The sequence below is a fragment of the Malus sylvestris genome, chromosome 3 (genome assembly GCF_916048215.2).
Source record: "Malus sylvestris chromosome 3, drMalSylv7.2, whole genome shotgun sequence".
In the NCBI taxonomy this organism is placed as follows: domain Eukaryota; kingdom Viridiplantae; phylum Streptophyta; class Magnoliopsida; order Rosales; family Rosaceae; genus Malus; species Malus sylvestris.
In genome coordinates this window covers 11905969-11926134 of record NC_062262.1, presented here as the reverse complement: position 1 = coordinate 11926134, position 20166 = coordinate 11905969, and the positions used below count along the sequence as shown (strand labels likewise).

Genomic DNA, 20166 nt, shown 5'->3' with positions numbered 1-20166 from the left:
AAATAGTTACTTGGGAGATAAGAAACTTTCATTTAAAAATTATGTTTAGGGTAACGTAACTTATAACAACTCTACAAGAAGAAAAATCCTAGCCCCTGATCTCTTGCCTCTAGTCTTGGGGTCGGCATGAATCTTGCTTGATCTCTTCCCTTCTTTCCCTCTATGTTTTCAACTGTGGTCGCTCTCTCGTACTTTCGAGGAAAGTCTTAATGGTTGTGATCTCCCTCTCCCACTTTGTCAAGGAGAGTTTTCGTGGTTGTGGTCGTGGTCACAACTTTGGTGTTTGTTGTTCAACTCTTAGCAGTGATGATTGTTGTGGTTTATGCGCTTGGCACATGCCTACGAGGAGGACCCTCAATGTTTGTTGGAGGTGATTTATAGTAGAGCTTCTTTGTCGACATTTGCAAGATCATTAGAAGGCAGTGCAGCCTTTCCTCATGGTGCCTTTAGTCAAATTGCAAGGTTTAGTCCTCGTGGCTAGAGTTTTGGGTTTATAACTAACGTCTTTTTTGGTTGAGGAATTGTATTATCTTTTGATGAGTTTGCAATTATAGAGTTCAGATATTTTTGGCATGGCTTTTGCTATCAAAGAATTTTTAATTAGTGAGAGGAAATCCAATAGCCGACCCCACTTAGTGGGAAAAGGCTTTGTTGTTGTTGTTGTTGTTGAAAGGAAATCCAAGAAAAGAAACAGCAAGGTCCTACCTACTCTACATATGCATGGAAAAAGTCGTAAGATTTAAGCGTGTTGTCATGCTATTACAACACAATGCTAAATTGCTAATTAAGGTCGTATCAGGGAGTTAGTCCTTTTTATCGTTCTGAAGCATAGTTGATGGCTAATCTAGGAGTCTTGGTTCTTTCTTTCCGTTTTGTGCGGGTTTAGAGAGTAAGGTTTCTATTATTATAGTCCGACGACCAAGCTTTATCCATAGGTCGGCTTGTGTAATACACTATCATCATTTTCTAAAAAAAAGCAAAAAACAAAAAAGAAAGGATCATATAACTGGCAGATGTCCAATCCCTTCAAAACCCCATCCCATGAACTCCTCGACCAGATACATATATGCATGTATATATTGACATTGCGCAGCTAGTATGATATTTATATTGCAGAATTTCTCACCGTGTAATTTTGGGAAGCTCACGAACGTAAAAGAAGCTGATTTTGGGAAGCTCTCTTCACTGGCGTATGTATTTTTCGTTCAGGACGTTGGAGCACCATTTACAAACACAGAAGGCTGTAGAACATAAGCGGTACGAATGCATTAACAAGTTGTGCTGTGTAAGCCTCCAACATACCACTTACGGCCACGGCTAGGAGAAGAGAGCACCAATGCTGAAAAAAGTTGCACCAAAAGCATATATAAACCACAAGCATTATCAACCATGCCGGCAAAAACCTGCAGCACAAAATTATTCTAATTTGGTGACAACTAGATGCGTATGCACCTTGTTTCCAATTAGGAAACACTAATGGACAAGAGTTTCTTGCACATGCATGACTCATCTGGTTCATAGAGTGCACCCCAACTCACTATGTGAATTGACACTGTAATGTCCGACTAATAAATATCTTATGCACGAAATCCTTTTCTAAAACCCGTTTAACAAAATAACCAGTTCAGTTATAGCTAGTTTGGCAGAGGGAGAGATTGATAGATATGCACACCTCTGTAAGAATATATCCAGTGGATGCTAGAAGGGGTAGCAGAACTGAGCAAGCAGCTAGGACAGATGTTATACCAGCCGCAGTCCCTTCAACGGTTTTCCATGAAGAAGAAAAAGTTAAACGACTGATGCCTGGACATAAAAACACAACCAATACAATAACATTCAGAAATAGTTGTTTCCTGTCCTGTTCCTTGAGTGCAAGTACACTCACCATTGTATCTCCAATTCCGAGATCCAAAATTCCAGAAAAAGGATCAAGGCGTCGATCAGTGTACCCAGAAGACATCCATATAGGACGAGCGCATCCCAATAAGAGCGGAAGTTGGCTGACAAAACATATAATATAAAAGACAAAACTCATGAGACTTATTTGGATCAAACTTATGAGATTAGGGCTTGATCTAGGGGGGAGAAGGAATCCCATACCTGACAATAAGAAGATCTGAGTCACGATGATCAGTGAAAGCATTCATAAATTTATGTACAGATTGTCCTAATCGCCAAATTCTCCATACCTTGTACAAAGATAGTCAAGCAAATGATATAAGAAGATAGACTTCAAAACAACTTTAACATCCCCAATTATATACATGCACACACACTCTCTCTCACACACACCCACTCACCCACACACACACACACACACACACACACACACACACACAAACATGCTTTTAAAGGAATCGCCCTTCCAAAATATTCAAATACAGAATTTTGACTTGGCAATATTGTGTCCTCAACAAGTGGATTTTACTTATTGCATAAGAGATAAATTTTAGACATTAACATAAGGTTCTAGTTTGAAAACTTGCTCGAATAATTTCCAATGCCAAGAAAACTGCCAAAGCTGCACCAAATGAAAGATCAAGAGACGCCGGCTGCAAAAGAAACATACAAGGAGCATATATAAACACACATAATTAGAATCGCGATAAAAAACATATACTTGGATGACAATCAATCTTTAGTCCTAAATTACCTGGAAGATAAGAGCAGGCACACAAACATAATCTCTTAAGTGGTTCTGAAAAAATAAATGAAAGTACCCTGCCAAACGAAAAAAGAGATTTGATGCCGACATAAGACAGCCATCAGACAGAATAAACTAATTTTTGTAAACAGAATCAAAACTATAATCTCTCACAGTAAATAGCCAACATATGTAACCAAAAAAAAAATATGAAGGAACCTTATACAAGTCATAAGCTATGCAGGGTTCACCGAACCACAATCCAGACCAATTACCACAATTCATGGGTCTCTGGCAGTCCCGTTCCTTGAAACTGGAATTCCAGTGTACCATGATATATGGAGAATAAAAAGTAGATTAAATGTCAAAAATAAATAAAACTTAAAAAACTGAAAATTCTGTTGTACCATGATATATGCAATCCATTGATTTTTTGGACTCTAATTTAAGTATTTATGAATTTTTTAGCAAATGGATGGATGTAGTCAAGTTGTGTGCAAGGAACCAACGTGATATGTGTAACATTGCAAACTTACAACTCTATATTAGGTAACCTAGTATACGCCATGCACCAGGGCTAAGAGCACATCAAATCCGATGCCAGTACAGCAAACCCAAACATAAAAAAGATCCTAATAACTCTGGTTTTGGTAGAACCTACCATTCAAACTATGTGAATTTTTTTTAATAACAAAGGTGGTAGATGTGTTTGAGTAAAAGTTGCAAAAACATAGAAAATGTAACATAAAGAAAGTCCCAGTAACTGCAATTCTGGGTGATCAAAACCAATGGAAAGCGGCTTTGCTGTTATCAATAATTTCAAATTCTTGACTAAGTCATGCTATGCAACTGTGCACACCAATACGAAGTGAGACTTAATTCAGAGGTTAGTTTGTTATCTAGTTTTTTATATCAGTTGAATCGGTGCCAATACACGATATCAACTAGCATGCAGACCCTTTGATGTTTTGTTCCCAGACTGCAGCAGTGGTTTTCTATTAAATACCATTGAAAGCTTGCATTCCACACATCTGTGAACTTCAGAACCAGTTATGTGAAATATAAACCACCTAACTATGGTGAAACCAACCGTAACCAACAAATAGAACCTAATAACCATGTCGTATAGAAGATAATAAAAAATCCAGTTGAAGTATCCAGTTGAAGTATCAAGTATCGAACAAATTACTGGAAAAGGTTGTACCATAACACGGGGATGCATATGAAAATCCTGAACCAACCGCATCAATTATGATTCGATCACAATCATGATAAATCCAAGTGAAGAAAAGAAGATAACGGATCTCCAGATCCCGTTGTTTGTCCTCACTTCAGATGAGGATTATTGAAACAGAAAAATTCCTCTGTAAGTTTTCAATTGTATTAACTGAATAATGAGTTACACACTGTGGAGATATATACAGCCTTTTGGCTATTTACATAGATACCCTTAACTGCCTTAACTAAAACCTTGACTACCCTAACTAATCACAACAATTAACAAAACTAATTACATTCAGTTTTAATACAAATTTAAAGGCCATTGGGAAAAGAAGGCCAAGCAGCAACCCCTGCATAAAATAGAATGATGGGTTTCCAGCCAGACCACTTGCAATCAATTTCATCTATTAAGAAAGCATACCTGTATAATAATACTAATCTCACTTCATTTACTTCCATAATATAACACCTCTGATTTCATAAAAAAAACCCAGACACCTGTGTGAGAAATGTCATAACCAATAGGATGAGTACATATAAGCAGTTTGACCAGAGAAAAAAAGACTAATTAGAGCAGAAAAGATATAACCTTTTCAATGGTATATGCCAATATGTCACCAAAATAGAGAACAAGACCTGAAGTCACTAAACACGCTCCCCTAGAGAGAAACAAAAGACATGCAACATCAACATCTACTAAGAAAAAACCAGAGAAATACGCCAACATAATAATCATCAGATAGAGGTATAAATACAAAGAAAAATAAAGTGAGAGAGAGAGAGAGAGATCTGCACATTAGCTGACTAATGATATAGCACTTCAACTTGAAGTGCTCAATATGAATTAATTAATGTCATACCATTATGTAGAAATAACTTAAATGTCCAGACTAACATATCGATTGGGCAAATGCATATTCATGTTTTTTCAGTTGTGTAACCACTGAAAGCCACCAAAACATGAGGGGAACATGAGCATGCAGTGAATAGTCAATCTATTCCTAAGAAGCTAGAGCAACCATTTCAATTTAGCAGTTACGTTTTGTCCCCTTCAATCAATAAGAAAAATTCCATTGCATTTTGCAAGAACAAGTAAGTGAAATAGAAAAAGTAGCAAGGCATATACCAATGGAAGAACAAGATGGGAAAGTTCTAAGAACATGCTGAATTAATTTTACAGCTGCCAATCCATGAGAGAGCATCCATAATAACTTTAATGCAGTCTCAAAGCCTGTATGGAATGAGCGAATCAAGTTTCAGTTTTCCAATTACTATTGGCTTAAGCATAAGTAGAGAACACTTTCCATGTTATCAATTCAGAAAAGAGGATTCAAAGACGTGCAGGAAACTTACTAGTAAGAGATACTGTACCAAGAGTCAGACAGCAAACTGCATTGTGCAATATTATGCAACTTAAGCTAAACTTTGCATGCCTAATACTACATGAAGGTGGAGCAATATTCCCAGATGCACATGATATGGTTATGCAGAGAAAAATCAGCACACACAGGCAGCTGGCAGAAGCAGCCCAGTATCGAATCGTCAAAGATTCAAGTTCTGGATGGTAACATTGAACATATCATCAGCATAATAGAGAGGAACCATATCAGACAAGGGTGAGACGAAACAGTGGGAAGCATGGAACCCTATCAGATTGTAAAATCAATTAAATGCATCATATGAAAAAGTTTACCAGTTAACACAAAACGTTTCAAAAGTTTACATCCAGAGAGAGAGAGAGAGAGGCAGAACAGGAGAAAAGGAAGGTTATGATCTTCAAGAGAGAGGAAACATTATTCTATGAGGACCAAGTTAAAAAAATGCCTCTACCATAACAACTTTTCCTGTATCCCATGTGACTTGGGAGCTGGGAGCGTGGGACTAATGCTGTTTCTAATTTCCGCTGTTCACAAACATATAAAACCGAGAAAATGAACTCCAAAGATTTCATTTCTATCATTTCATCTTATAGATAGGATCACAGGAAAATACCGATTTCATCCATATTATTTTCTCTTACTATAGTATCAAGTGCAAATTCAGCAGAATTAAGAATCAACATAAATATTTGGTTAAAAAAGGAATTACTTCAAAATACGCATAATTATTCTCATGTGCAAATGGAAGGTTTCTTTTGATCTCCAGACACAAGAACTCCATTTTCCCTTCTCATCTATTCTTTCATGCTTTTCCCCACTAGCCACATTTCAAATCTATTCAAATATCGCCTATTGCCTTATCTATGGTATCTGAGGTAAACTAAGAATTTACCATGACACTGTGTCAGACCTAATGTAACAACATTATCTTATTAAACCCAGTTGTCCGATAAATAGCACAGGCTTCCAAAATCCCAAATGGCACAAGGTTGAATAGCCCACAGAATTTAAAACCAGAGCATGTTCACATGATCAACAGAATCCAGTCACATTCAATCGTGGACTCCACAAGGGAATCCCACCAGTAACGAAAAGTTCATGTCTATTACTCAAACATAACCGTAAAGGTTTGAACTTTTCCAGCTAATCTGTACAGTGATGGAACTCAAGATGATACATTTACTAATTTGATGCTAATTATGATTAGGAGCGACGGATTCGACGGATAACGGTGAATTGAAAACTACACAAAGTACCTTCAATAGAAACTTGGTGCAACGAAACCGCCAGCGAAAGCTGTATCGTTTTGGATATGAAAACAGTGGGCAACGCGACAGCCCCTAACAGTATATCCGACGAAGCACCCGGCCTGAAACATTAAAATTACAGTCAATGCCCACATTCAACACTGGACGAACCCTAACTAGAGCAATTGAAAAAAACTAAAGGAGAAGAGTAGGAGTAGTACCTGGTGCTAAATTGGGAGAGGGAGGTGGAAGAATCAGTGAGGATGTCGAGGGAGAGGGCGAGGGCGAGGAGAGAGATGGTGAGAGAGAAGAGGACGCGAGAAATGAACAGCAACACCACAGCTCTCTCTCCGTTCATCATTCCGGCCATCGCAAATTCCATGGCCGCCATTCAAATTGGCGATCCTAAGCTTGTTCTAGCTTCGAGACGACGGAATTGGAATCGATTGAAGGATCAGAGAAGGGATAGAGAGGTAGGAGTCGTTGGGTTTTTTTCGCGGGAATTGGCACCAACTTGTCGCCCTTTTTTTTTTTTTTTTTTAAAAGAATTAAGACGTATCATTTTAAATTGGCCTAAACCTTTTTACATACAATAAACAAATATCCAACTTATTAAAATGTCATATTTGTTAACCCCAATTAATTTTTCAAACATGAATTATATTTCAAGTGCCCCAACTGGTTATATTATGGACAATATTAACATTGATTGCCTCAAAATCTAAATTTCAAATATAAATTATACAAAATAGAACCCAATCAAATAGGTATTGAATTGAATCGAAAATAGATCCAAATTAAAATTACATCAGTAGGGCAATCTCTTAACAGAGAAGAGGTTTAAGATTTCATAAAGGGTTTCAAGGAGTTGTTCATGCTCATGTGATTTCCTTATTGTGACGATTCTCGATTGGTAAAGCTTCTAGTTCTTCTTTGCGGGCGATGAAGATGGTGGTCGTCACATCATGGCAGTTCATACCATTTCAGCAACCTCTATGACCTTCTTCTTGATATTGGTAGACTGAGTTATAGGGTGGAGTTGGTGGTTTTGTATTAGGTTTGAAGGTGATAACATGATGCGGGTGGTGGTAACTGTTTGTTGGTGGAGGCTATGCTTCCATGACCTTCTATTGATTTTGGAGACAAAGTAAGCCTACTTATTTTAACAAACTTTCAACTGGGGTTAACAGATGTGACATATTCAATCGGTTGAGTGCTTATTTGGAATTTTAAAAAGGTTTAGACCAATTTAGAGTGACACTAAAAGGTTGGGAGTTCTAAGTACTTAATCCTTTATTTTATTGTGGTCTAATTCGACCAACTATGACTTTCAAACATAAATAAATAACCCTGTAAAAATAGGTAGTGCTATTCACAAACTATTTTTACTTTTCATACACATCTCTCAATTTTCATCCGTCGAATCAAATGTGTTTATACCATATTAGGGCCTCGTATTTAGACCTCGTATAAATACTCGGGGGACTTAAATGTAATTATGTAATAAAAGAATGGGCAAATATGTAATAAGTTAGGAGTCCTTATTCTATAAAATGACCCATCACCCTCACAATTGGGGGAGGCCATTTCTAAGGCCCTCTCATCCCCTCTCACATCTCCTCTCATTACAGAGGTTCTCTCCCTCACCTCTCAGATAAATACATAATTAGTGTGGACGTAGCCCAAACCTTGGGATGAACCACGATACATTTTGTGTTATTTACATTTCATGCAGATTTACGGTCGGATTTACATTGTTCCAAGATCTCCGGTTTTGTGCATCAACATTTGGCGCCTTCTGTGGGAAACGACACAAAAACCTATGTCGGTTCTCTTTCATTTTTTCATCAAATCTCACACTGTCCACCGTAGATCTGCAAAATCCACACAAAAACCCAGAAACAGAAAAGATCCAAATCTCAAACACTCATCAGCTCTCTCTCTACTGTGTGGCAGAAATTCAGAGAATCTTTTAGCAAAAAAAAAAAGAATTCTCACCCTAAGGCTTGCGGTGGTTTTCTCCATTCTACCCTCTCTGTTCTCATAATCTTCCTACGCTCCTACCGTTGCAAAAATCACAAAACGCAGAACAAGAGACCGAGGGCTTCAAACCAAAACGTAGCGGATCCCGTCGCACGCCCAGGTTAGGACCCAGGGTTCAGACAAGAGACCGAGTTTCCTGTTTGGCGATGACGACGTGGAGGGAGACGTGCGAATCCCGCCGGCCATCAATCCCAACTTCAGCAAAGCATCGGCCGCCATGCCCAGCGCCCAAATGATGTTAAAGCTCTTGAAATGGTACCAGAACCGCCTCTCCTCCATCCACTCAAAACCCAGGTCATCAGCTCCAGCGTCCTCTGGGGCGTCGGCGACGTTGCCGTCCATTTTAGTCTCCTTCCCCGCCCGACTTCGCCCCGATCCGGATAGATCCAAACCCGCCCCGATTTGTGCAAAAGATGACACTATTTTAATCACTGGATAGTGACTATCTTGCAAATCGAAAAGAACAAAGGCTGATTGCTCCAAGTCGTTGTCCGCCGGCGACAAAGTCACGGAAAAGCTATCTCGCAGATCTTAAGAAGTGGGTGGTGCAAGAGATCATGAGAATTCACAGATCTGGCGAAGGAAAATGGAAACGGCGACATTTGAAACAGTGGGTTTGATTCATGAGAATTCACATAATCTGTTCGACGATTTGATTTAGAGAGTTTCCACTTGCGTCTCCTCTCCCGATTCCACTTCTTCCTCTTCTGCGGCGGCGAATTTGAGTTCAAGTTCGAATTCCGTTTCTGGAGTCCTTCCTCACCGGCCCTCTCATTCGTCTTCTTCGGGTTTTGATGCTGCACAGGGTGTTCAAGCACAAACTGTTGCAAACTTCTATATTGCCTTTGAATCCAACCTGACAATAATACCTGTTATTAACAAGATTGACCAGCCAACTGCTGATCCCTTCTCACATCTCCTCTCATTACAGAGATTCTCTCCCTCACCTCTCAAATAAATACATAATCAGTGTGGACGTAGCCTAAACCTTGGGGTAAACCACGATACATCTTGTGTTATTTACATTTCATGCAGATTCACGGTCGGATTTACGTTGTTCCAAGACCTCTGGTTTTGTGCATCAACAAAATGAATTGAAGAAAATTAAAGATTAGAAATAACAAAATGTTTGAAAAGTAAAATGGATGCATAGTGTAACCTGTCGAATTTTACAGAGGATTTCTGAATTTCTCTTCTTAAGCACAATATCAAGCCATGAATGCTTATCTTGATTGATTGCAACTCATCCCTTTTTTATAGACACAAACATCGGCTTGCCTCTTTAGAAAACACTTCTTGTATCTACTTGCAATTTGTATTCTTTACCATTGAATATTTTCATGCCATCTCACTACGTGACATCATATGATATTATGCATGCACCCAAAACTAATAAAAAAAGTATAGTGTATAGTCAATGACTTCTACGATCACCGTTAACCTTAATTTATAAAAACTAAAACACAAACTCTTAACCTCAATCACCAAATACATGGTACGCGGTGCACATCAATAGGGTCATGTGCTTCCATTTGCACCCAAATTCACTTGTCGACTCTCTTTATTTAGATTGCATTAGAATATCACCAAATGAAAAGAAAGAAAAAAATTCATTGCAGAGTTCTTCAATAAGTAAATCAATTTAGGTTTTTCAAAGCCTTGTCATAAGTGTCTAAGTGCTCTGCAACTTACAAATCACGTGTACATGCTCAAGTTTCATTTGTTATCTCCAAATGACAAGGTAACGTGTGTGGCAAATAAGCAAGCATTTCATCCTAGCATGACTTATTATTTACCTTTCATCCGATACTTATCAATTGATTCATGAAAAAACATTGACAACACAACAACCTGTTCGTCGCCCTATACGTTGTGTATGCATATTTCTGGAAACTAATTTTTTTTGGTTTGGTTGCTCTTGATCAACCAATTTGCTACAAAAAATGATTGTCCGCAAAGAAAGGCAAATTCAATCATATTATAGTCAATCTCAGGAACTAGTTCTATCAATTTTAAATCTCATATACCAAAGTGAAGAATTATGTCAATCTTATGAGCCATTTTGGCTAAAAAGCCAAAATATTATTAATTAACAACTATTCTCTTATGTGCAACGAGATTAGAAAACCAAGAATCCACTAAGATGTATGGAAAATCTGCAAGAGAAATGGCATGAATCATGTTAGTCCATTCCATCACTCATTTAAAACATGTCATTGGTTACAAGAAGCATACACCGAATATCTTTTTTCTGTCTCAATTTGGTCATCAAATCAATTAAATATTGGCTAGACATTCAAAGCATTGAGAACAATAACAAAAACTAACATGAAATAACATTAAGATATTAATAAAACTATAAATTTCGAATATTCATGGCTAGGCTATATCTTAGTCCTAGCAAAAGAAATTTAATTCATAACAACAATCATATCATAAAAGAAATGATGAATACTGTCATAGAATAAACTCGGACAGACAACTTGATCTCCCCTCTCTTCACCCTCTATTTTTTTATAAGGACTTAGGGGGTGGTGTGTGTATTGGGTGAGTATACTTATAAAGATTACTCCAAAAGCCTTGGTGCTCGTTTGGCACGCATGATTGAACTGGTATGGAGAATTTTCAGATTTAAAGTTATATTAAAGGCAAAAGTGGATGGTTTTTCATTTGGAGAGAATTAGTTATGAAAGAAATTCAGCCCTTCTAATCCTACAATTTTAAAGAGTATTCGAATGGATAAGTATTCTTTATGAGTTAATCAACCTTGATGTGATCATAATTTTATAATTTCTTCTCCAATATATCCTTAATTTATCCATTCCAATACAATCATGTATACCAAATGAGCTGATTTGGACAAAAATCTCAAAGAAATGCATGATATGTATTTGTCAAATCTCGAAGAAATGCACATATGTATTTGTCAGAATGATTATGTTGATAGCACTTTTTGGTTTCTAATGAGTTATTATATGTTATGTTATTGAGGGACGAAGTTGAACTCTTGTGCAAGTTGGACTGGAATGTACCTATTCGATCTCGAAAATTTCTGTTCTAAGCCCGAACATTTCCGATTTCGAAATTTTGAATGGCAATTGGAATGAACTTATCAAATCCGAAATTTCGATTCGAAATTCAATATTGTTATACTTAGATATGCTTTTTTTTTTCTTTTTCTTTTGGACATTAGATTTAGATATGCTTTATTTCGCCTTTTGTATGTTCAATCATACTATTATATATTAAAATATAGAGTATAGTCATAAATATTATATCTTGTCTTATATGATTTATGTCATACACACACTTAATAGCTACAAATATCGCAAAAATTCAAAACAAAATTATTGAATGGTGGATACATAAAAATTTGAAAAAAATTACAAGATTCTAAAAATCTGTAAAATGTAGAAGACGTGAATTATGTTCCGAAAATTTCGAGAAAAATCAATTTTGAAATTTCCAATGATCCAAAATTCCGAAATTTGATTCCGAAACTTTTTTAAATTACCATTAGAATGCTTATTTCCGATCTGATCAAACTGAAAAATGACCCCTACGTGTAACCGTATCCAAATAGTGATGGTGGTGCGGATTTTTATTTTTGGAAGAAGGTACTCATGAGCATGGTATTTTATGACAAAAAAAGCTAATGGCATCGGTTAAAAAGATCAATAGTGCACGTTTAGTAAATCCATATACCTTAATTAACAAGTTTATAATTTTTGAGCAAATCAATCAATTCTAAGTTTAGTCGAATTTCAGAGAGGAATCCTGAATTTCTTTTCTTATGCACAATATCAAGCCATGAATGTTTATCTTGATTGATTTGCGACTGATTCATTTTTGGTAAGGACACAAATAGCCGCTTGGCGCTTTGGCATGCATGTTGTTAAGTGGCTGCCTAAGTTATCCACATTATTGGCATTTTCCACTTTTAGAAAACAATTATTGTATGTACTCACCATTTGCATTCTTTACCATTGAATATTTTCATAGCATCTCATCATATTGTATTAATCTATACACTACGTGACATACATTAACTAAAGTTTATACAAACTAAAACCTAAACTCTAAACCCCACCAAGTCACCAAAACCAAATACAAGGAATGCCATGCACTTATAGGGTCGTGTGTCTCCATCTACACCCAATTTAGATTTTATTAGAATATCGCCAAATGAAAAGAATATGTTATTCATTGTATAGTTCTTCAATGAGCAATGTGTGAACATTGAGTTCTTCAATTTAGGTTTTCTGAATTCTTTTCGTAAGTGTGAGACTAAGTGCTCTACAACTTACAAAAGACGGGTACATGATCAAATTTCATTTGTTATGTCCAAATGACAAGGTACCGTGTGTGGCAAATAATAAGCATTTCATCCCACCATCTCTTATTATTTACCTTTCATCCGATAACTACAATTGATTCATGGAAAAACATTGACCACACAACAACCTGTTCGTTGCCCTATATGTTATGTATGCATATTTCTGCAAAGTAATATTTTTGGTTTGGTTTGGTTTGCTCTTGATCAACCAATCTGCTACAAAAATGACTGTCCGCAAACAAAGGCAAATTCAGTCATATTATAGTCAAATTAGGTACCGTACAACTTGGGATTTATAAACTGAACATCTAAAAACCTAGCCATTATCTCCCTCCCCCCGCCGCTCTTTCTCATTTCATAGTTCTTAGCATTAATGGAAGACCAGGTTCATACTAATACCAATCGTCCAAAACGTCCTCACGCCGTATGGTTCAATGGTTCAATGGGTCTCGGAATAACAGTAACTCCTGGAATCTCGCATCTGCAGAGAATGTTCTCTGAAAATTTCAAACAACAAAACATGATCATCACAAGAAGAAGTTGTCTTCCAAAATAAAATTACAGAGTACAGAAGGCATCACATCACAAAGAGTAAAAATAATTCGCTACGTTTATATTTTTGAACGAAAAATAAAACAACAAAAGATTCAGCCTTGCCAAACAGAGTGTATGTCACGTTTAGAACCCGGCAATACAAATTCCTTCGTTTGACAAAGAGGCATATAAAAAATCCACATTTTGAATCCAATCCCAGATGGGCCAAAACTCATTGAACTCAGGGTTGAAGAATTAAAACATCGAAAAACTGGCACCACCACCACCACTACCATCACATATTAAAACATGGTATTAATATTGCGTTTTAATAATTGCATAAAATATACAAATAACCACCCAAAAAAGTAAACAAACAGACCTAGACGAAATGGAAGCAAAGTGCTTTCTTCTCGTCCACTACAGAGCATGTCAAAAATTTCATCGTCGCTCATATTTGCAAGGTCAATTTCAGACATCAAGGCCCCTGTAAACAAGAGGGAGGAAGATCGTTATCAAAACCGCAGTTGATTTCGAATCAAGATGAATAGTATTATGCCTTAAAATACAAATTCCTTCTTTCGAGATAGAGGCACGAAAAAAATCCACAATTTGAATGCAATCCCAGAAGCACGAAAACTCATTGAACTCATCAGGGTTGAAGAATTAAAACGTCGAAAAGTTGACACCACAACTACCACCACATATTAAAACATGGGTATTAATAATTGCATAAAACATACAATAACAACCCAAAAAAGTAAACAAACACACTGTGAGGAAAAGCGCTTCCATTCTCGAAAGTGCTTTTTGCTTCCATGGCTACAACCCGAGTCTTGTCTGCAAAATTTTCAAACAACACAACACCATACTTAAGTATTTACTAACTTTCTATGTTGAAGAGAAATACACTGATGGAAGAACAAAGTCGAAAATTAGGGTTTTGGTAATTGAATAATAAATCAATTATTTTATCTACACAATTATACATCCACCCATCCATAAATTACATAGAATTTTACAGACAGACTCTTGTTCTGTATATCTGCGCTCTGCTCTGCGCGTCGTTTTAAATTCAGACCCGTCGTATTAATGAGTGTTTACCATTTATAACCTAAAAATCAATCATCGTTGAGGAATAAATCATGTTGAATGAAATTGTCCCCCAACAATAACCTGGTTGATTGGTAGTCATGCAAATGTTTTAGTGGTAGAAAAGAGGGACGAATCAAAAGCCCAGAAAATATTTACCGGACATATTGAAACCCTAATCTCATAACCACCGACCATTGGAGAAGAAAACAAATATTAATGAATTATGATATATCAATATCACTACTGCGAAAAATTAATTCGTATTACGGCTAGTGATCAAATTCCGAGATGAGGAGAGAATTTGCAGGTCTCCTCCAGTAACCCTAGACTCTATGTTTTAGCTTTTATAAATTAAGATTAACGATCGTATACGTCATTGACTATACACTATACTTTTTTTTGGTTAGTTTTGGGTGCATGCATAATATCGTATGATGTCACGTAGTGAGATGGCATGAAAATATTCAATGGTAAAGAATACAAATGTCAAGTAGATTTTCTAAAGAGCCAAGTGGCTGTTTGTGTTTATAAAAAATGGATGAGTTGCAATCAATCAAGATAAGCATTCATGGCTTGATATTGTGCATGAGAACAGAAATTTAGAAACCCTCTGTGAAAATTCAACAGATTACACTATCCATCAGGAAGGTACAACCACCACGCAGTGAACTTCATTTAAGACTTGTTCCCAAGTAGGTGTGACCCTAACGTGGTCACAAAGTTGTCTCCAACTCAGTCGCTCACCGGTGCCCATGATGTAGACCGTACTGAAATCAAGCCATTCCAAATCGGCCATATATTCTGTAAGAACTGCAAACCAAAATATGCGTGACCTGAACCGGTCCAAGGTGGTTGCGTCCTCCCGGTGGATATGGTAGCAAACTGGATGAGTTTGCTAAGAAGGATGCTGATGGGCCAGTTTGCTACCATATCCACCGAGAAGACGCAACCACCCTAGACCGGTTCAGGTCACGCATATTTTGGTCTACAGTTCTTATAGAATATATGGCCGATTTGGAATGGCTCAATTTCAGTACGGTCTACATCATGGGCACCGATGAACGACTGAGTTGGAGACAACTTTGTGACCACGTTAAGGTCACCCCTACTTAGGAACAGGTCTTAAATGAAGTTCGTTGCGTGGTGATTGTACCTTCCTGATGGATAGTGTAATCTGTCGAATTTTACAGAAGAGTTTTGAATTTCTCTTCTCAAGCACAATATCAAGCCATGAATGCTTATCTTGATTGATTGCAACTCATCCCTTTTTTATAGACACAAACATCGGCTTGGCTCTTTAGAAAACACTTCTAGTATCTACTTGCCATTTGTATTCTTTACCATTGAATATTTTCATGCCATCTCACTACGTGACATCATATGATATTATGCATGCACCCAAAACTAATCAAAAAAGTATAGTGTATAGTCAACGACTTATACGATCACCGTTAACCTTAATTTATAAAAACTAAAACATAAACTCTTAATCCTGCTCAATCACCAAAACCAAATACATGGTACGCGGTGCACATCAATAGGGTCGTGTGCTTCCATCTGCACCTAATTTCACTTGTCGACTCTCTTTATTTAGATTGCATTAGAATATCACCAAATGAAAAGAAAAAAAAATTCATTGCAGAGTTCTTCAATAAGTAAATCAATTTAGGTTTTTCGAAGCCTTGTCATAAGTGTCTAAGTGCTCTGCAACTTACAAAGCACGTGTACATGCTCAAGTTTCATTTGTTATCTCCAAATGACAAGGTAACGTGTGTGGCAAATAAGCAAGCATTTCATCCTAGCATGACTTATTATTTACCTTTCACCCGATACTTATCAATTGATTCATGAAAAAACATTGACCACACAACAACCTGTTCGTCGCCCTATATGTTGTGTATGTATATTTCTGGAAACTAATTTTTTTTGGTTTGGTTGCTCTTGATCAACCAATTTGCTACAAAAAATGATTGTCCGCAAAGAAAGGCAAATTCAGTCATATTATAGTCAATCTCAAGAACTAGTTCTATCAATTTTAAATCTCATATAACAAATTGAGGAATTATGTTAATCTTATGAGCCATTTTGGCTAAAAAGCCAAAATATTATTAATTAACAACTATTCTCTTATGTGCAACGAGATTAGAAAACCAAGAATCCACTAAGATGTATGGAAAATCTGCAAGAGAAACGGCATGAATCATGTTAGTCCATTCCATCACTCATTTAAAACATGTCATTGGTTACAAGAAGCATACACCAAATATCTTTTTTGAGCAAATCCATATACCTTAATTAACAAGTTTATAATTTTTGAGCAAATCAATCAATTCTAAGCTTAGTCGAATTTCAGAGAGGAATTCTAAATTTCTAAATTTCTTTTCTTATGCACAATATCAAGCCATGAATGCTTATCTTGATTGATTTGCGACTGATTCATTTTTGGTAATGACACAAATAGCTGTTTGGCGCTTTGGCATGCATGTTGTTAAGTGGCTGCCAAAGTTATCCACATTATTGGCATTTTCCACTTTTAGAAAACAATTAGTGTATGTACTTGCCATTTGCATTCCTTACCATTGAATATTTTCATAGCATCTCATCATATTGTATTAATCGATACACTGCATGACATACATTAATTAAAGTTTATAACAACTAAAACCTAAACTCTAAACCCCACCAAGTCACCAAAACCAAATACAGGGTACGCCATGCACATTTATAGGGCCATGTGTCTCCATCTGCACCCAATTTAGATTTTATTAGAATATCGCCAAATGAAAAGAATATGTTATTCATTGTAGAGTTCTTCAATGAGCAATGTGTGAACATTGAGTTCTTCAATTTAGGTTTTCTGAATTCTTTTCGTAAGTGTGAGACTAAGTGCTCTACAACTTACAAAAGACGGGTACATGATCAAATTTCATTTGTTATGTCCAAATGACAAGGTACCGTGTGTGGCAAATAATAAGCATTTCATCCCACCATCTCTTATTATTTACCTTTCATCCGATAACTACAATTGGTTCATGGAAAAACATTGACCACACAACAACCTGTTCGTTGCCCTATATGTTATGTATGCATATTTCTGCAAAGTAATATTTTTGGTTTGGTTTGGTTTGCTCTTGATCAACCAATTTGCTACAAAAATGACTGTCCGCAAAGAAAGGCAAATTCAGTCATATTATAGTCAAATTAGGTACCGTACAACTTGGGATTTATAAACTGAACATCTAAAAACCTAGCCATTATCTCCCTCCCCCCGCCGCTCTTTCTCATTTCGTAGTTCTTAGCATTAATGGAAGACCAGGTTCATACTAATACCAATCGTCAAAAACGTCCTCACGCCATCTTCATCGCCTACCCTCTCCAAGGCCACGTAATCCCATCCGTCCATCTAGCCATCAAGCTTGCATCACACGGCTTCAAGATAACCTTCATCAACACCCACTTCATCCAACACCATACCTCCAAGGCGCAACCAAAATCCGCCGGGAACCCTTTCGCCTACTTACATGAATCCGGCCTCGACATAGACTACACCACCGTCTCTGATGGCCTTCCCGTTGAGTTCGACCGGTCGCTTAATCATGACCAGTTCATGGCTTCTTTGTTGCATGTGTTTTCGGCCCACGTAGAGGAGGTGGTGGGAAAGGCTGTGAAGTCTTCGGCTGACACCACACCGGTCACTTGTATAATTGCTGACACGTTTTTCGTGTGGCCCTCGAAGATTGCCAGGAAGTTTGGGATTATTTACGTTTCATTTTGGACAGAACCTGCTTTGGTTTTTTCACTGTATTATCATCTTGATCTTCTTCGAATGCATGGCCATTTTGCATGTCAGGGTAAGTTACTGCTATTAATAGGGTAACGAAGTATATATGTTATGTTGTCACATTATCAATTTGTTCTTTTAATCAAATAAACTTTATCATGGCTGACCTGCCAAACTCGTCTGGCCTCTACTTTCTATATCATTCATCATGTGAAATTTTGTTCAGTGTAAGAGTTACATACATTGTAGCTTCCTAACCTAACATGCTAGATGTTTGGCAATAGTACATCGTACCCATTTGTTCTTTTTAATTTAAATAACATGTTATACAGTTAAACTCCCAGTTTAGATCATGCATTTGAAAATAAAGTTACTTAATCAACGGTTTGATTCACAGTCAGGACAATATATATAGTTCTTTTTCACTGGGGGCTAAACGAAGGTATCGTGTTTTATGTAGATGTGCGAGAGGACACCATAGATTACATACCAGGAGTGCGAGCAATCGATCCCAAAGACATGATGTCATATCTTCAGGACACTGATACAACATCTGTGTGCCACCAAATCATTTTCAATGCCTTCAAGGACGCCAGAGGTGCACATTTTCATCTGTGCAACACAGTGCAGGAGATTGAATCTGAGACCATATCAGCCTTGCAAGCCAAGATGAAGTTCTATGCCATTGGACCCATTTTTCCAACCACATTCAGCAAGAACATTGCGGCTACGAGCCTGTGGTCCGAGTCAGACTGCACCCAGTGGCTCAACACCAAGCCCCATGGCTCGGTTTTGTATGTCTCATTTGGTAGCTATGCTCATGTTGCGAAAAAAGACCTTATAGAGATTACTAACGGGCTTAAGCTTAGCAAAGTGAACTTTGTTTGGGTGCTTCGGCCGGATATCGTCAGCTCAAACGACACCGACCCGTTACCCTCGGGCTTTCGAGATGACGTCAAGGATCGGAGCATTGTCATACCGTGGTGCTCGCAAAAGGCGGTCTTGGCCCACCCGGCCATCGGAGGGTTTTTGTCACATTGTGGATGGAACTCAACATTGGAGAGTATTTGGTGTGGTGTCCCATTGCTGTGTTTCCCTTTGCTTACTGATCAGTTCACTAACAGAAAATTAATAGTTGACGATTGGAAGGTCGGGATCAATTTATGCAATCGGAGGGTGGTCAGCAAGGAGGAAGTGTCGGAGAAAATCAACCGTCTGATGGATGGAAAATCAGGGAATGAGTATAGGAGAGCAGTTGTCAAGGTTAAGAACACATTGGAGGATGCATTGACACCCAACGGATCATCAGAGAAAAACATGGACAATTTCATCAAGGATCTAAAGGCCAAGATGTGAGGACCCCAAAAGATGAAATATTTTTCCTTCCAAGTGGTACATAATTTTCTTGAATAAATATTTGATGTATATACTTGTGCATAATAAACGTTCTCACGACCCTTGTAAACCAAGGATAAAACTATGTACTATAGATGTTCCTTTCCGATCTTCGCAAAGCAGGAAGCCTGGTTGGCTTGAGGCTGCCCTTTTATATTCGTGTCATTGTTTATAGTTGACTTTGTAACGTACGGAGTTGATTGAATAGAGGATGTAACATTAAGTGTTGCCAACAATCACCATGGAGTGGAGTGATGTCACTTGCCTCTCCTGCTTTGATTCAAGCATTATTTTAACCTAATTTAAACTACGAGAAGAGTGATTCAAATTTTAGTGCAGATGGGAGAGACTACATTACTCTAGGCAACTTGACTACTCCCGTCTGCAAACAATGAGATTACTCTCCCCTCACTCATCGGTACCGAACTTTTCCGATTGCAATGAAAATCAGGTACAAATGCAGATCTCAGCTCCGTAAGAATTCAAAATAA

The 20166-nt window shown here is 37.4% G+C and overlaps 4 protein-coding genes across 8 annotated transcripts in view; 2 read left to right on the top strand and 2 right to left on the bottom strand.

Annotated features, from left to right (window-relative positions):
- Window positions 1–14355, bottom strand: part of LOC126616153 (uncharacterized) — a 42784-nt gene extending 28429 nt beyond the window's left edge. For 2 of the 4 annotated variants that reach the window (XM_050284159.1, XM_050284162.1), the window contains exons 1-3: window positions 14179–14355; window positions 13787–13891; window positions 13317–13367 (exon numbers count right to left, since the gene is read on the bottom strand). The gene's annotated coding sequence lies outside the window, so the exon portion shown is untranslated. The remainder of the gene's footprint in view (window positions 1–13316; window positions 13368–13786; window positions 13892–14178) is intronic. The other 2 variants (XM_050284157.1, XM_050284160.1) reach the window with 1 other exon arrangement.
- The window catches only part of LOC126616149 (uncharacterized), a 90099-nt gene that overhangs the window by 25846 nt on the left and 44087 nt on the right, over window positions 1–20166 (top strand). The window lies entirely within an intron of this gene.
- On the bottom strand, window positions 982–7026 carry LOC126616978 (dolichol kinase EVAN-like). Its single transcript, XM_050285077.1, has 10 exons — window positions 6713–7026; window positions 6501–6613; window positions 5219–5422; window positions 4992–5096; window positions 3849–3977; window positions 2654–2721; window positions 2487–2552; window positions 2101–2189; window positions 1673–2000; window positions 982–1339 (listed from the first exon to the last, which is right to left on the bottom strand). The coding sequence occupies exons 1-10, from the start codon at window positions 6880–6882 to the stop codon at window positions 1226–1228; spliced, it is 1386 nt and encodes a 461-aa protein (XP_050141034.1). The 5' UTR covers window positions 6883–7026; the 3' UTR covers window positions 982–1225.
- LOC126616148 (UDP-glycosyltransferase 86A1-like) lies at window positions 13159–20003 on the top strand. Its single transcript, XM_050284151.1, has 3 exons — window positions 13159–13255; window positions 17816–18350; window positions 18741–20003. Exons 1-3 carry the CDS (start codon window positions 13244–13246, stop codon window positions 19634–19636), a joined length of 1443 nt encoding a protein of 480 aa, XP_050140108.1. The 5' UTR covers window positions 13159–13243; the 3' UTR covers window positions 19637–20003.